The sequence below is a fragment of the Camellia sinensis genome, chromosome 3 (assembly GCF_055761805.1).
Source record: "Camellia sinensis isolate YWXY chromosome 3, ASM5576180v1, whole genome shotgun sequence".
In the NCBI taxonomy this organism is placed as follows: Eukaryota; Viridiplantae; Streptophyta; class Magnoliopsida; order Ericales; family Theaceae; genus Camellia; species Camellia sinensis.
The window spans coordinates 6,982,826-7,001,080 of NC_138963.1; the positions used below are offsets into that span (position 1 = coordinate 6,982,826).

At 36.3% G+C, this 18,255-nt stretch overlaps 1 protein-coding gene across 2 annotated transcripts; it reads right to left on the reverse strand.

Annotated features, from left to right (window-relative positions):
• Window positions 1-1,968: 1,968 nt before the first annotated feature.
• LOC114272362 (aspartate aminotransferase, mitochondrial) lies at window positions 1,969-8,075 on the reverse strand. 2 transcript variants are annotated; one of them, XM_028214042.2, is made up of 10 exons: window positions 7,635-8,075; window positions 7,426-7,511; window positions 4,637-4,843; window positions 4,435-4,540; window positions 4,064-4,168; window positions 3,814-3,986; window positions 2,861-3,020; window positions 2,660-2,755; window positions 2,479-2,573; window positions 1,969-2,384 (listed from the first exon to the last, which is right to left on the reverse strand). In XM_028214042.2, the coding sequence occupies exons 1-10, from the start codon at window positions 7,809-7,811 to the stop codon at window positions 2,315-2,317; spliced, it is 1,275 nt and encodes a 424-aa protein (XP_028069843.2). In that variant the 5' UTR covers window positions 7,812-8,075; the 3' UTR covers window positions 1,969-2,314. The 2 variants fall into 2 exon arrangements, with proteins under 2 accessions (XP_028069843.2, XP_028069845.2); XM_028214044.2 differs by lacking the exons at window positions 7,426-7,511; window positions 7,635-8,075 and adding an exon at window positions 6,556-6,662.
• Between the last annotated feature and the right edge of the window lie 10,180 nt (window positions 8,076-18,255).

Sequence of the window (18,255 nt, forward strand, 5' to 3'; positions counted from 1 at the left end):
ATTTAAAAATAAATTAAACACATGAAAATCTATTTTTCAAAAATAAAAACAAATTAATGTATACCAATAAAAATAAAAATGACAAAAACGTAGATTAAAAAAAAGAATAAAATAATATATAGCTTCCGTTTGGGAAGTGGGTTGGCTTTTTGACTTTTTAGTTTTTTTGACTATATGAGCCTGGGCTCAAAAGCTTAGTTTGGGAAGGGCTTTTGGTTTTTTGACTTTTTTGATTTTTTTGTGAGAGAAGAGTGTAATGATTATGGGGTTGGATGAAATGTTTTATCTGTTGTGATTCATGAGCCTATTCTGTCTTTTATGGCTCATTGAGCCAAAAAATCCCAATGAACCCTTGCCAAACCAACCCATACAAAACCCCAAAAAAAAGTCAAAAACATAATTTAAAAAAAAAATAAAACCATCAAAAGACACCTTATACAAAAACATAAATTAAAAAAAAAATGATAAAAAGACGCCTGATTAAAAAAAAATAATAATAAAGAAAAAAAAAACGGCAGAATGACACTGGCGTGAAGTATCAACGGCAAGGAGTTGAAATGGGTAAATTACTTGAAGGGTAGTTTGGTCATTTAATATGACACCTCATCAAAAAAATTAAAAAATTAAATTTTTTTTCTCAAATTAAACTTTTTAATTTAAAATTAAAATAATTAAAAAGTCAAAAAAATCCCTCTGCAAACGACACCTAAGTAGCCGATTGGTGGAAGTGAGTAGAGAAGAGAGATCTGTCTTTTTGTGTGATTATTTAATGCAAAGAGAAAAGTTCGGTGGTGGTTCTCTATCTCAGCAATCGCTGTTGCATCATGATGAATGTCCTTGTTCTTGACACGTCCTCTTCACTTTAAGCAAGGAGAGAAAGAGATCTCGGGTGTTTGGTTTGTATTTATAAAGTAATTTTTAAAATAAAAAATATAAAAATTTATTTGGTTTTTTTTTTCAAAAATAATTTTGAAAAATTATTTTGGAGAGTAAATTTAAAAAAAAAATGATTGATTTAGTGTGTATGAAAGAGAGAGTGATTTTAAAAAATAGGTAATCAAACAAAATTTTGAAACTTTTTTTTAAAAAATTTATTTGATTTGATTACTCTTGAAAATTTGTTTGTAGAGAATTTTTCTCAATTTTTTTTTTTCTAAAAAACAAATCAAACAAGACCTATGGATTATTTTGAGACTAAGAGTTAAAAGTGGACATTTAAATTTTTTTTTTAAAAAATATAAAAATTATAAGAGAGAATATAATTTAAAATGAATTAAAATTAAAAAATAATTTTTAATTGTCTTTTCAAAATATTGCTATATATTTATAGGAAAATATTTAAGACTCCTACAAAAGAAAACTTGCATGACCGTTATGTATTGACAATTAATGTATTTAATTGTTTTTTAAAATTATGTATGACAATAACATAAATGATTCAAATTATTTTAAAAATTATAAAAATTATGTTTTGTAAAGGTGCATTTGGGTTACATGACTTATTAATTGCCAGTGCAACCTCGGACTAGCTAGCAGCTAACTAGTTTTTGTTTTATTTTTTAACGTTGCCTTTTCAATGACTCTGAAGCTGTATTGTCATTATTTTTATTCTCCAAAATATATCATGGACCTCGTTAAAGAATAATTTGAAATGTTCTAAATAATTGTATTTTTAATTTTTATAAAAAAATATGTAAAAAAATAAAAATAAAAAAATAAATAAAATATTAATTAATATGACACAAATAAGTATATATATGTAAAAAAGTACACATTTTTAATATATGCCAAACAAAAACTAAATTTAATAATTTTGTACAAATTATCCTACTGGCCCTTATAATTTCTCTTATGTTAAATTAAACCCTATCATTTTTGTAGCTTGAACAGCATCCTGTAGGAAACACCACACTTGCCAAATTACAGATCTTCCTCTTCTCTCACTCCCTCATTCAGTCACAAATATCATTTTTCTTGCAACAAAATGAAACGTACATTCAATTTCATATCAAACCCTGTTACGCACATCTTGGTCTCATTAGAATTACCCTGATTTCTATATTTTTCATACCCAACAGAAGATCTTTCTTTAATTGTACCCAAAAATAAATGATTTTTCTTAAACCTTTCAATTAATGAGGTTACATGGACTGATGGAGATCCGTATCAAAAAGGGAAGAATGAAAAGGATCCATAACTAACAACCTTGAATGTGTGGGTGTTTCTGGTTAAAGGCATCTTCTTCCCTGCTTTCAATCATTTACTGCCGACAAATTCGATGCATTGAAGCATATCTTCTCTTCATTCATTTAACTCAGTATCTACTAACTTCATGTATTGCATTTGCCAAATAATCCACATTGCTTGTAGTTACTCCTGCCATGCTGTGCCCACAATGCATTAACCACTATCATAGATATTCAAAATAAAAGTAAATGGAAAACATTCAATTCAAAAGCTAATTTCAAATGAAAAAACCTTATGCGGCCGTCACAAGTCATGTATATATGGAATTCCCTCACTAACTGATCAACCTGTTCAGGGGATAAGCCAGAGAAGCAAAACATTCCAACCTGCAATATTGTTGATCAATGGATGGATTAACAATGGGCCAAATTCAAAACTACCCAAACCAATCGTCAATCATCAAACTACTAACCTGGTTAGTTATGTGCTCCCAGTTGAGACAAGAACCCAATTTCTCGAGACTACGACGCAAAGCAGCTCGCATTCTGATAATGCGATCAACCATTACCTTGAAAACAAGAAAGCACATCGCAAGCAATTTTTTCATTTTTATTTAAGGTAACAAAAAATAGGAAGGAAAGATTAAATGGGTGGGAAAAAAATGACATCTCACCTTCACTTCTTCTACCCAAAGTGCCTTTAACTCTGGATCTCCGAGGATTGTGGAGACTAACAAGCTGCCGTGAACAGGAGGGCTGCCATACATTGCCCTGGCAATCTGCTGAAGCTGGCTTCTGATTGCAATTGCTTGCTTCTCATCCACAGAAAGAATACTAAAATATTTATATAGAGGTAAGATTGACAAGAGTTAATATACAATTAGTTTAGATGGTTGGGAGCATCTTGTGCAAATATTGCTAAAGAACTCCGGACTGCATTTGGATGAATAAATTTGAAATCAACAGATTTCGGGTTTATGTTTGCAAATGCATCTGAGTTACTGGTTGGAGTTGGATTAATGACCTTGGGGCTAGGGGAAGCCTTGAAGTGGTGATATTTTAGTAGGATGATATCCTTGTAATAATGGATTTGAAATAACTACTTTTTCACCTTATCATTTGAAATCCACAAGCAATAAGACACTCAAATCCTTGCATATTTTGGTTTTCTAAAAAGTAAATTACCCAATATAAATTGAAGGCATATTTCTTTGATAATTAAATTCAAATCGATTCGTTTTGAATCCATGAATAAAAACGCAACCTCAGATGTGCAGTAAGAAAATCACACTGAAGTTTTAATCATGCTTTCTGACCATCAGCAAGGATAAGAGTCAATTATGCCTGGCAGCACTTCTTACAGGACACAGTTAACTTGCCTCTTTCTGGTTTATGTTCCAATATGTTAGCTATACCACTTATCATTACAACTATACTGATGAATGGATTTTAGTCTTTTGACAACTTAAAAAAGTATACATTAATTAGTATGAAGTAGCTAATACAACTACTCAGTTTAAATAGAAATCTTTCCCTCAGGTGCAGGGTACAGTTCTGAGCTTTCTTGCATTTCTAACTGGTCCCCCTCAAGGGGCAAAAATGACAGTTCTTTGGAATATTGGCTTACCTAAGACAACCCACTCGGTGCCCATGGAGTCCCATGATTTTTGCGAATGACTGAGCACAACCTATCAAATGTCCATCTTCATGAAATATCCGGATAGCCTTGGCATCCCTGTCAAGATCCCCACTAGCAAGACCTTGATAAGCCGTATCAAAGAAAGGGAAATGGTTCTTCACCTGATAGGATCAAAGTAAGAATTAGAATTATAGAGATCCAAGACATGTGATAGATAACTGAACTTTTCCATATTCACCTTGAATTGATGCGAAATTTCTCTCCACTGTTCCTCAGTAGGGTCAACACCAGTTGGGTTGTGAGCACAAGGATGGAGTAAGAAGAACGAATGTTCTGGGGCATTCTTTAAAAAAAAAATAAAAAAATAAAAAAAAATTGAAAAGAAAAAAAAGGAAAAAGAAAAATTGAGCCAGAGTTGGTTAATCAGTTTTGTAACTACATTAGCATGAAGTATCACAGACATGCTCTAATGCATAAACTCATGTAGGCTAGACAAATACAGCTTGTTTTTAAAAATAAAAAAAAAACTCATTTTTTATAAGGAGGCCATAAAGATGCTTGTGAATCATTCATGGAAGATAAATATGCTTTTCTCCGTTTCAGTCAAACCTTTATATCATCCATGAGTGCTGCAAAATGTAAGCCCTTGGAATCAGGATGGTAGTAGTGGAAGGTTCTTACTGGAACTTGGGCAGCTCTCCAAATGTTGTGGTGGCTAAGCAATTAACAGAGTTGAAATTTCAGTAAAGCTGATAAAAAAATAAAAAACCAGCTATAAGAAGAAACTGAAAGGATGCAGAATACACTTTACTTGGACCAAGTAGGAACAGGTAAATAGATATGTGATTCACGATAAAAATGCCGCTGGAACTCAGCAAAGAGCCGACATGCACCAGTGCCTGAAAGAGCCTGGAGCCCGGTAAACCTCCTTTCTTTGACAATATCTGAATCCTTTCCATATACCAATTGTACACTATCCTCAACTAATTTGGTACTCGCTGCACTTGAAAGTGACTCCCTGGTAGTGAATTGCCAAAATTCAGACTACTTGGGCAGAGAAAGAAAGAACACAACTGGTGAAAAAGTTTGCACATCTAAAGATCACAGATAAGACCGAAAACTGGGAGACAGAAATGGTAATAATGAGCATAGAAAACGCAACGAATATAAAATCACAAAGGGTTCACTCCCAAAGGTTATAAGGATCCATATTAACTCAAATGTATAGAATAAGCTCCTCTTAGGCCATCTCCAACACTGCACCAAATCCATCACCAAATTCAAATTTGGTGAAAAAGTTGCTGCTCCAATGATTTCATCAAATCTATATCAAATTGAGAATATACAAAATATTTCACCAAACTAAGGATGCTTTGTGCCTTTCATCAAATCACTGTTCATTATCGTTGTATTTTTACCACCGGATGTCCCCCCGGATGTCCTCTCGGCTGACCATCCCAAAGCAAAATTTTGTGAAAATTTTACATTGGAAGGTCGACCCCTTAGATGACCCCTTATCATTTTGGTCACTGATGTTGTTCCTTGTCCCATTGTGAAAATTTTACATTGGTCAGTCGACCGACCGGTCGACCACCTGGTCGTCCGTCCGATCGACCAGTTGTTTGATGAAAAGATAAATCTTTCCGTTGGAGTAGACGATATCAAAGAGAGTTTTTACTCAAATTTGGTGAAAAAAGTAATACACCGTTGGAGATGCCCTTATTCTTCCATTTGCTAACCAACCAACTAATTGTTGGTGCAAATTTGGTATATATGATGGAAGAAGATAAAACAGAAAATAATTAGTATTGCTTCAAGGCGCGTTATAACATCGCTTTCCTTAAGAAAATATTCGCCCCCACCAATTCTGTTGAATATGGTGTGCACTGAATTACCCGTGAATTCGCCTTCAGGATACAATGAAACCCAGTCTAAAGATTGATGTCCGATTGCGTTATGCATGAACAAAATCATATATCGAACACTTTTGAATTTTTCTAATCCACCAAGTATAGAGGAAAATAATAATATGAATGTTAGAGAGAAATTCCATGGATTTTACATAGATGATTTCCATCCAATTTTCAACCCATTTTGCCTTTATAGGCATGGGTTTGTGTCCCTTAGACCAAAAGTCGTGTCTTTTAAATTCAAAAGTGACACCTTTTAAATCCAACAGTCATGTCCTTTGGTTTAAATCCAATAGTTCACCCCATGGTTTAAATCCAAAAGACACACCTTTTTGTTTAAACTCAATGGTTACATTCTTTCGTTTAAGTCCAAAAGTCACATCTCTTTAATCATTCATATAACTATGTTATATATTTAAATATATATAAATATATTATGAAAATGTTCCAACACCAATTATGTGAAGTACATAATCTTGTAGGTTTGTCTTGTGCAACTTGAACAAAGATATCAAATGCAGATTCTAGTTAACCACCACATTTTGATTGAAATTAAATTAAGGGGGAGTTACGGGCCGGTCCTATGGACCGGTTTTATTACCTAGCAGGTCCTATCCAAAAAAATCAAACAGTGTTTTCCATTTTTACCCCTTGCCTCAACACTGCAAATTTACCACTAGTTTAAACAAATTTATCACTAGTTTAAACAAATTTATCACTGGTTTATTACTAGTTTAAACAAATTTATCACTAGTTTAAACAAATTTATCACTGGTTTAAACAGATTTATCATTGGGATCTTCCCCAATATACACAAGACCTGGCGGCAAAGAGTGGTGGAAGCAATGGTGAAAGTGAAAGAAGATGCCGGTTGAGGTCGCCAACAATGACGACAGTAGAGGTGGCGGTGGTCTTTAAAATGTCTTGATCTCACTGGAAATCATGTACAGTACCAGATTAGAGCTGAAGAGAGTAGATCTGCATTGAAAAAACTTAGATTTGAAGCCATCAATGAAGTTCGTCATCAAAGACAATAGATTGGTAATGGAGGATTGTGGCAACAGCGGTGATGTCGATGGCAATCAGTGAGGGAGGATGGCAGTAGTGTGGGGTGAGCGATGATAGCAACGAGGGAGGAGGACAAGGACAGTGGTTGATGCGAGCACCATTGATGACAACAGAGAAGGACTTAATGGTGTTAGTAGGTGTAGTGAGGGTAATATGGGCAGTTGAGGACTTAATGGTGTATTTAAAATGTCAACAGGACTTATGAGTAATTAATTTCATTTAATGGGACTGGCTGGTAGATATCCCTTAAATTAATCACCATAAAAACAATTGGCCATTCTTTTCTTTCCTTCTTTAACACATTTTTCTCTTCAATTATGCGAACAAAAAGGCAAGAGACTAGTATTTTTTCCTTCTCAACCACCTAATTAATTTTCTTTTCTTATTATTATTGACATCCAAGAGCAGAGAGAAGTCATAAAAGAATAATATTAGCCATCATTAAAAAAATATCATAAATACTTTATGAAGATTTTTCATCCATTTTCTTTGTATGTGTAATCTAAAAGTGAGAATCTTTCATGATCATTTTCATCATTTTTTTTTTCATAATACCTAACATTACTCGTCATAAAAACGGGGGGGAAAATCGAAATTAACCACAAAAAAGAAAAACACTCACAAGAATTGGGTACCAGAAATCTTGGCCTCAGCAGCTCGAACGCACTGAAGAATCACAGGTTTCCCCTCATCATCTCTGTAAGCTCCCTAAAACCCACAATCATACAAAGGCATAAATGCATTTAACTTGTAAAGAACATGATAATTAACCCAAAATTTAACAATGAATTAACAAACAAAGAAAGAAAATTGAAGTGCTATAACAATTACCACACCAAGGTTGATCTTGAGAGGACTAGAATCAGCAAGAAAAGCCTCGGAGACAGCCAAGATTGGGTCTTTAGGGGCTGGTCCCACTCGTTCCCACCATCGAAGGCCTTCGATTGTTGTCGCGGACGACGAGGTGGACATGGATCTTGTCATCAGATATCTCCTCCATATCAACATGATGATGAGGAAAGTGGGGTGTTTTTGTGCTAATAAGTTGGGGATACCCAGGGTTTAGTGTGGATTTCTGCAGAAGAAGAAGAAGGGGATATATGGAGCTGAGAAAACTCTTCTCATCGGTTTCTTCCATGGTTTTATTTCTTTTTGGTCGTTGCTCTGCTCTTTTTGCAGTGTAATCCTAATTCCAGTGTGCTCTCCTGGTATTTCTTTGCATTGCACCTGGTAAAAGCAGAGGCATTTGACCATTTCTTTGCATTTCTTTGTATTGATTGCTCTCCTGTGGGCGGATTTGACCATTTGGGAGAATCTTTTCTTTTCTTTTTGTTTTTTTTTTTATTATTTACTTTTATAGCTATTTTAGGTTTGTTAAAAAAATTTCATTTGCAAAGAATTTTTGATTTCTTTTTTATAATTTTGTGAGAATTGTTGGGGGTGTGCTTTATACACATATTTTTTTATATTATTATTTTTTTTGACTCATATCATTTTTTTTATTTTTTTATATATCTTTTCGTAAAAAATTAAAAAATATATTTATTTAAATTATTTTAAACAACTAATGATTATAATTTATATATTACATTTTGTTTTATTAACTTTAAACTTATTTCATTTTTTTAATAGGATAAATTAGTCCCAACTATGCTGCCAAACAACAACTTTAATTAATGTTTTATCTTATTTTAGGATAATAAAGATGGTCAACACGGATATAGATAAGTGGTATTTGAATCTATAGATAGCATCATAGCAGTCGAATAACTATAGATAACAAGATCTTTCACCTTATTATTTTCTTTATAATCTCAACAGATTTAAATATGAATTTCTTTATTGAACAAAAATGTTTCATACCCCATTTTCTTCCCACCCCTTTGATCCCCTCTCTCTCTTATTGGTTACATTTTCTTTTTCTTTTTTCTTTTTTTCCTGCTCCTCCAATCACCACCCGCCACGTGTCTGTTGGGGGGGGGTTGTGGGAGTGGTGATTAGAAGGGGTCTCTATCATGACTCAAAAATATATAAGCTATTTGGATATAACATTACTGTTAAAAAGGGTGTACACAATTCTCGCTAAAATTTATAATTAGTGATATTTTTATAATAAATTTTTTAAATTGTGGCTAAAATTTAGAATTAGTGAAATTTTTTGTCATAATTTTCCAATTGTAGTTAAAATTTAACAATTAATGATATTTTTTAATAGTGTTTGATGAAAAATATCATTGATTCTTACCGGACCTATTGAGCAATAAATACATTTATTAACCTATACGTGATAATCTATTTTGACTTTTGGTAAAAGAGAAATGAGATCATTCTCGTCACCCACTACAACAAAAAAACACATTTGGCGACTAAAAAATTGATCGCCAAAAGTATAAATTTTGTCGCGAAAAGAATCGGCGACAAGTACCTAATTGGTCGCCAAAGGCCTGTCACTAAAAGTATTGGCGACCAAATAATAAATTGTCACCGTAGGTAGACATTTAGCGACAAGCAAAATTGGTCGCTAAAAATCATATATTTTGTCGCTGCAGAATTCTAATTTGTCGCTAAAATGTTAAGATTTGGATAGGCTATGTAGTTTTAGCGACAAATAAATTCGTCGCCAAAAGTACTATTTAGCGACAAAATTAATTTGGTCGCTAAAAATCAACTTTTTAGCAATGACTAAGTTTTGGTTGCTAAAAGTTCTTGGAATAGCCACTAACTTTTAGCGACAAAACAATATGTTGTCGCCAAATATATTAACAGTAACCAAAATATCACCTGTCACTAAAAATTCATTGCACAAATTTGCATTTTAATAATTTCCTGTTCAAAATAATCCAAAACACCTGTTTTTCTATATACGATATATACACAAATGCAATGTAAATAGTAATACACCTGTGCAAGACATTCATAATAATTCAAAATTAATAACTATTAAACATCTCAATAAACATAATTACAATTCTCTATCAATTTGAAACATATTCATACCAAAGTGCATACAAACTATTAACATCAAACCCACAAATCTATTACCAAATCATATGTCAAAATATTTTCAAAAACATAAAACTAAATATTTTGATGCTAAACATCTAACCCGCAAGTCATTTACCAAAATCCTATATCAAAATATTTGCAAAAACACAAAACCAAATATTTTGTTGCTAAACATCTAACCCATAAGTCATTTACTAAAATCTTATGTCAAAACATTTCCAAAAATACAAAATCAAATCTTCTGATGCAGCCCGAACTATTTTTCACCATTACGAATCTATCACATGAAAAAGAAAAAACAATATTAGATTAACAAGGAAAAAAAAAAAAAACTCGGTATGAATTTCACAATTTTGATTTTAATTTTGTAACGGGAAGTCTAATCGGGGTGCCGTTTGCTCATTCAAGTTTATTTAGTCTTGAGCAAGATGCCCGTACTAAGTTTCGACAGTTTCGGTAGTCATTCCATAATTTTGCCCCCCAAACGGGCCTTTTAAGTCTTGTGTTTTACAATTTTCCTTCTAATTTTCTAATCGGAAATCCAATCGAGGTCTTGTTTGTTCCTACAAGTCTATTTAGGCTTAAGCAAGCTGCTTGTGCTAAGTTTCGGTGGTTTCGGTGGTCATTTCAAAATTTCGCCCCCCAAACAGGCCTTACTACACGAAATTGCATTTTTCTCACCGCAACAAAATATGTTGCTAAAAGGGAAAATTCGTCGGCAAAGAGTTTTGCCGACACACAAAGCTACGTTGGCAACCCATAGGCAAAAGTGAGTCGGCAAAAACGACGAACATAGTCGTCGATAAAAGCCTTCATCCATCGTCGGCAATTTACCTTGCGTCGGTAAAAGTCATTCAAATATGATGATTGTGTGGCACTTTTCGCGACGCAAATTTGCATGGGCAAAAAATATACTTTTAGCAACAAAATATGCGTCGACAAAAGTAAACTTTTGGTGACACATTTACGTCGGTAAATGTTGTCATTTGCCTACGATTTGTTTGTCGATAAAACTTCACTTTTGGCAACAACAAATTAGCATTGGCAAAAAATACACTTTTAGCAATACAATGTGAGTGGGCAAAAGTAAACTTTTGGCAACACATTTATGTCGGTAAATATTACCATTCGCCGACGATTTGTTTGTCGATAAAGGCTTGCTTTTGGCAACGACAAATTGGCATTGGCAAAAAATATACTTCTAGCAACACAATATGAGTGGGCAAAAATAAACTTTTGGCGACACATTTACTAACAAAAATAATTGAAAATAATTTATATATTTTTATAAGATTTACAGATTTATAAGAGGCATGCCTCAGGCACCATTATTACAAACTAATAACATTGATATGAAATCACCTAAAGTTGATGTGCAAGCAAAAAAAACACTACTGATACTGCTTTTAGAAGCAATGTATAAAACCTAAAAGGGTAAAGTCACTAAAATACCCAAATACATCCAAATTGTGAACCCACATTAGAAACAACAGATAACAAAATGAAAACATGAAACTAACAAAGACAGACAAAACGGCATGAAAATCACCCACAAACTTATCCAGCAGACCAACATCTAGTAGCAGCCACCTCACAGCAACATTACAGTAGCAGCAGCCTAGCAAGCATCAGCCACGAGGGCGGCAGCAGCAGCAAACCAGCAGTTGCAGCAGACCAACAAGCAACAGCCATCAACTACCAGCAAAAAGGAGGATATGGTAGTAGTCTGTATTGATCAATGACAAGTTTAAAACAAAGTCCATTAGCTTTTTTATTGATCTGGTAACAGTGTGTGTGTGTGTGTGTGAGAGAGTTAATAGATATGCAAGCGCAAGTACTGGCCAAAACATAAAGCTTTTACCATCATCCGGTAAGAAATAAAATAAAATAAAAACCTTCGATTTCCAACTATACTAAAACAATCAGTAGTAGTAGATCCAATGCTTTCTACACTCCAGTGAAAAAAAATGTTGTCCAAGTTACAAATCATTCACTTGCAACAATGGCAATAATTTACACAAGGCAAACTAATTTCAGATTCTCTACTAATATTCAGATAAGGTCCATTTCAATGATTTATGATATGGAAGGCATATGAATTACCTCTGCGATATGTATAGAGATTTTAGATTCTCTATAGTCAGACAACAATATGATGATATTACAATACAAAACTCCTAATCATTATCAAGTTCACATCATTCAATAATTTGGCAACAAGAAGAAAACAAATAAAATGATTGCATTCACTAAGAAACATAAACTTAAAAACTATAGGTAAGAGGCAACCATACTGGTGATCAGCAAGTAAAAAGTGGCACCCACAATGAGCTACAAAGCACCTATCCAACTTTGAGTGGACTCGTATTCGCTGGCTTCTGAAATACTCTTACTACTGGCATTCTATCAACATCCTCACCCCGACCCTCCATGACCGGTATTTTTCCTATGCTGTTTATGAGATGCATTTTCACGCTTTTTCTTCGCAGTGACCTTCCGAGAACGTAATCCATTAGCCATGTCAAATGAATTCAAATAATTCAATGCATGCTCTAAATTGGGTTTGCTTTCTTCATCTTCACTGCTTGGAGGGTTTTCGGTATCAGATGAATCTGATTCATGCATCTTAGATGAGCTTGGTGCATCTGCAACCTCTAGGCTAGCTTCATTATTTGACATTCCTGGGGGCATTTCAAAGTGAGACAGCTTCCCATCAATTGAGTTTATTAAGTCCCTAAAGTATATAAATCAAAATATATTTAGTCCCTAAACTATTGATTGAATCCATTAAATCCCTAAAGTATTTAATTTAGACTTGTTTAGTCCCTAAAAGGAACACAAAAATAAAATATCCGCCCATAAGTATTATAAATTAGTAAAAGACTCAATCTAATTAAAATTTTATTTAAAAAAAAAAACTTAAATTTTATTTGTCTTTGAAAAGTGGGTGTCAGTCCTTATGGTGAATTTTCTTTATAAGGGTAATGATAATTATGTGTGTCAATTTTCGACCACACTGCCAATCAAGCACTCAGCTGGAGAACACTAGCAGAATAAATTAAGCCTGAACGACCTGTCACAAAAAGAAGAGATTCTGGCGGTGGTTCGTCCACACGGGGGCACTTCGACGATCAAGTCAGTTATCTCTCAAAGATAGCAAAAGTGCTTAACTCACTATTCAGAGCATAAAAAGCATACCTTAGACCTATGAGGGTGCCTCTCATTTATAGCTAATACAAACCTAGTCCCAATAGAAGTCTAGCTTCAACGGACTTAGGATTATTGCTAATCTTGGACTCCCAGTAGGATTAGGATAAACTTTCTAAGAGTCTTATCTTTACCCAAACTGAAGTCTTCTCCCATTCTAGGACTCTTGTCCCTTATCCGCTTATCCCGGATTCTGGTATTCTCACAGATAACCTCGGCCTAGCCGAGATCATCTCGACATCATGACCAGGACACGTGGCACCTCGGCCGGTACTTCGGTGACATCTCGACCTTGTGTTGTCATTCAAAAATTATGTCCTCACAATTGCCCCCTAGGTTCTATTACCTCAGCATCCTGAGGTGATGGAACCTATATCATTCCTTCCATTTAGCACGTCAGCTAATCTCGCTTTATCATTCATTGCCGAAGTCATAACTTTATCGTTTTAATATGATCAAGACCTACAATTTGCTTTCATCAATGTTTTGGAACCAACAAGCAAGTTCGTTTAAGTTGAGATCGTCCCCTTATACGAGGTTTCTGCTTCATTATATTGAGAACTCCAAGAGTTTCAACACGTGTATTAGTTGTCACGCATTGTAATTCAACCGTTTTTGCTACACATCCCTCCCCCACTGGATCGTGTTCGATACGCGCCATTAAGTCGTCTTGCGCCTGCGTGCGCTGTCTGACAAACACATTGTTTGAGGCACATCAATTGCGTTTTGCCGCCTCTTCACGTTTTTGACAAAACTTCTTCCCTCTCTCCTCATCTTCTCACCTCTTCATCATTACTTTTGCAAAAAAACCCTCTCTCTCTCTTACTTTCTTAAATCCGCCATTGTCTTAAGCTCGCAAGCTTTGTGATTGCTTCCAGTTTTCCCCTCCGGCGAAGCTTTCACCGCTCTGTCGTTTTGCTATTGTTGTTTGACTTCGGCGAACTCAATGCCGGCTTCATTTTTCTTCGGTGAGTTTCTTATTCCTCCTTTATCAGTCTGTGTTTCTCTTCAAAAAGCTTTCATTACTCGTCGCCATTGCTATTTTGTTCAAGTTCTTGATTGTGAATCACGTATCTGAGCATGTTTCTTTTATGATTTCGCTTTTGCCCAGTTCGTTTCTTGAATACACACTGTTCACCCATTTGTTCACTTTTGCCGTTGTTCTTGGTAGTATATCACTGTTCTTGACTCTGAATCATTGCCCTTGTTTCTGTTTTCTGTGTTTTCTCCAGATCCTTGCCTTCAATCTTTGTTTGCCTAGACTTAGGTTTGGGATTCGTCGTAGAACTTACTGTCTTTAGGAAAAACTAAAACACACTTCATTTAGATCCTCAGAATTTCGCGCCCCATCCTTCTTCTAGGTTTTGCCGAGGTCACTCCAACCTTTCATAAAACACACCTTTTCCGAAATCCCAACTTCCTCCTAAGCCGATATTTAATACTACTATACCATGTGCGGCCTTAAGTTAGAAAAAGGCTATGTCTACTACCTCAAACCGAGGTCCACTGAATACAAACTTGTTGCCGACCTCCCAGACTCCAACAAGGGAGCCGGGGACGATTACTTCATTGTCTCGGGCAACTGGGAGTTTGTTCCAGATAAAGACCTTCATCTCTACCCTCTTAGCCGAACAGTATTCATAGAGGGTAATGGTAAGAGCCAAGTGTTGCATTTACTTGTTTTTCAAGTTTTTAGTACTTTGTTCCTTCTATATATTCTGATGTCTGTTTTTCTTGCAATTCTTCCACAACCACCCAAGGGCTTTCGTAAGTCCTTCTGTCCTAGTAAGGACCGCAAAGAGCTGTTGGACCTGCTAGTTCATAGGCAGAGAGCTCCCTTTCTGAACTTCATCTCGACCTAGAAGTCGGTGCTTCCCGACGTCCCAAAGAGGAAGAAAAACAATTCTCCCTCTTCCGCCACAGCTCCTCCAACAGCCTCATCATCTCAGCCAGATCAAGGATCGACCTCTGATCTAGCAGAGCAACTGTCAATCTCAGCTCCATATCTGATCCCACCATCTCAACGCCAACGCCAACGCCAACGCCAACGCCGCCGTAGGACTACAATTGTCACCGAGATGGGTCGCAAGAAAGCTGTCGCTGAAGATCTTCTAGCCAACATCCTTGACTCAGTTAATGCTCAACCAGCACAAACCCAGCCTCAACCAAAGCAAAAGCCAAAAAGACTCAAGAAGGCTCAGCCTAAGGCAACGGTGACTCAGATTGATACTGAGGACATCTTGCCAATTTCAAAATTGGCTGAGAGTGAGAAGACCTATTCTGCTGCCAAAAAGAGGCCCGCCGAGGCCCAACCATCCGAATCTACTAGATCAAAGAGGCTGAGGTCGTCCTCTATGACCACCTCGGGGCCATTAAAACATGATTCCCCCTGGGCCCGCCAATCATAATCGATGACAAGCTAGTTAAGGCTGGTGATAGCACCAACGACATTGAGGTCGGCATTGCCCTCTCCACCGCCTTGCTTCTCCCCGAAGATCTTAATCGTAACGCTAAGATAAGCGAATGTGAAAATTTTGCTCTGATGCTGTAGCATTCCGTTCAAGTAAGTTCTTTACACTTGGTATTTTTCTTTCTTTTTCTTTTTATACTTAGAGAATTTTCTAATAACTTTTGCTCTGTCCATTTTCCTTCTGGCGATCCAACACGCCCACTCCTTCTCAATGCAATCTTTTGAAATGAGGAAGGAGTTGGCCGACAAGATCAGGGAGGTCTCTGGTTTGCAGAAGACCCTTAAAAGGACCGAGGGAAAGATGAAGACCTTGTCAGATTAGGCCGAGGCAGCTATCAAGGCTAAAGATGAGGCCGGAAAGAAAGCTGATGCTGCCGAGGCCATTGCCAAGGTCCTTACTATCAAAAAGAAAGAGGCCGAAGAAAAGATGGCTGAGGCCCAAAAGGAGCTTCAAGATGCCTTGGCCACAAAAGAGGCTGAGATCAAGGTCGCCGATGAGAAGGCTTACGCAGAGGGGGGGCCGACGTCAAGGAGGACTACAAAAAATAGGTGAAGCAGGCATGCAACAAGGGTTTCACCCTTGCTTGGATGGCCTTCTTGAAAAAGTTGGACGTCCCAGAGAACTCCCCCCTCAAGAACGCCGACGACCTCCCCCTGCCATTCCCACTTACTCCAAGCCAATCCGAAGACGATTCTGAGTCCGAAGAGGAAGCTTTGGTTAGGAAGAAGAAGGGTGAGGAGACTGCTGGGGCCAAGTCCCCTACTCTGAATGAGCAAGTCTTGGACTTGACTCAGGATAAGGAGGGTGAGGAGGTCTCCAAAGACGCTACTCTTGAGAAGGCAACATCGGACGTGCCTATTGCCGACAAGAGCCTCGACAGAACCCTTCAAGAAATCGATGCCGAGCTCGCTGCTGAAAAGGTCGTCGAAATGTCTTCTCAGCAGTCTTTTGAACTCTAGACCCAACCAGCCAGAGACACCGAAGAGTCTTAGTTTGATGTTTTTCTCTTTTTCCTGTACCTTGTACTTTCTTCTTTCTTTGAAACAATGTAAGCTCTTCATGTGGCCGTTGTGCCTTTCTTTTGAATGTAAATACAATTTCCTCTTTTGAATGCTTGTATGTTTGTCTTCTTTATATGACTCTATACTCAGAATAATTTGGATGTTTTCAACATACACCTTAGTCTGTGCAATCTTCTCGAGGTGATGTCCCTCGGTCAAAAATAGACATTTTTATCTCGGTAAGTACATAAGTACTTCATTCATTACAACCTCGGTTTAACTTCAACTTGTAAATTTTTCTTAAATTTCAACAAGTGTTAAACATGACATCGGTTTAACTTCAACTTGTAAATTTTTCTCAAATTTCAACAAGTGTTAAACATGACCTCGGTTTAACTTTAACTTGTAAATTTTTTTCAAATTTCAACAAGTGTTAAACCAATCTTCCAAGCATCATTTTCCAGTCCTCTGCCGCCTAATGTGAACCTAAGTTCCACTTGGGTTCTCATTTAAGACTGGGGCTGTGACCTTGTTGCAGAGGTCAGATTCAAACAAAGACTGGCCAAGGTAAACAACCTCGGTTTCTTTGTTAATCTGACTGATATGTACTTAGTTCCAATCTGAGTTTGATTCTATCAATATGACAAGTCTAGGTTACCCTAACTTAGTTTAACTCTATTATATGTAAGTAAAAGTTCTACTCTGCCATATAATAAGTCTAAGTTATTTGTCATGTTTCGCTTAGAAATATCGCCAACTTAGTTCAACTCTATTATATGCAAGTAAAAGTTCTACTCTGCCATATAATGAATCTAAGTTATTTGTCATGTTTCGCTTAGAAACATCGCCAACTTAGTTTAACTCTATTATATGCAAGTAAAAGTTCTACTCTGCCATATAATGAGTCTAAGTTATTTGTCATGTTTCGCTTAAAAACATTGTTAAGTATCCGGTCAATCATATTACACAAGTTTAAAGATCAAGCTAAAACTTTATTACTTCTGCTAATAACAAGATAAAAAGCAATCTTAGAAAACGAGAAAATCTAGTGGTAGAAAACTTTAGATTGCAAGTATTCCAGGGTCTTGGCAATTCTTTGCCTTCACAGTCCTCAAGTCGATATGCCTCAGTCCCAGAGTCTCTAGGATCGTTCGGGTTGCCGACGACCTTTCTCAGGACGAGGTCACCAACTTGTAACTCTCGTGGGTTCACCTTCTTATTATAAGCCCTGGCAAGCTGTTGCTGGTATGTCCTCAGCTGAATTGCTACTTTCTCCCTTCTCTCTTCTAGCAGATCCAGATCTCAGGCTATAAATACATCATTAGTTCTATTCTCTACTCCCTAGGTTCTGATCCTTGGGATGCCGACCTCCAGAGGAATGACTGCTTCTGTGCCATAAGCAATGACAAATGGGGATTCCCCAGTTGATCTTCTCGGCGTAGTCCGATATGCCCAGAGTACATTTGGTAGTTCATCCACCCACTTTGCAGCCTCTTCTTAATTCCATTCAAGATGACTTTGTTGGATGCTTCTGCTTGTCCATTGCTTTGAGGAAAACTTGGGGTGGAAAAATAATTCTTGATTTTGAACTTTGCACAGAAGCTCTGGATTAGCTTACTGTCAAACTGTGTGCCATTGTCAGCTATTATGGCTCTTGGGATTCCAAACCTGGTGATGATGTTCTTCCATATGAAGTTCTTCACATCAACGTCCTGAAACTTGGCAAGGGGTTCAGCCTCTACCCACTTGGTGAAGTAATCTGTTTCT

Bases quoted from the DNA above. Each gene is read 5' to 3' on its own strand.
- LOC114272362 (XM_028214042.2), bottom strand. From the start codon at position 7,811: ATGTTGATATGGAGGAGATATCTGATGACAAGATCCATGTCCACCTCG. The intron at 4,844-7,425 runs GTGAGTGTTTTT...ATTCACTACCAG, and splicing joins ATTTCTGGTACCCAATTCTT to GGAGTCACTTTCAAGTGCAG. The intron at 4,541-4,636 runs GTAAAGTGTATT...TTAATTGCTTAG, and splicing joins CCTGTTCCTACTTGGTCCAA to CCACCACAACATTTGGAGAG.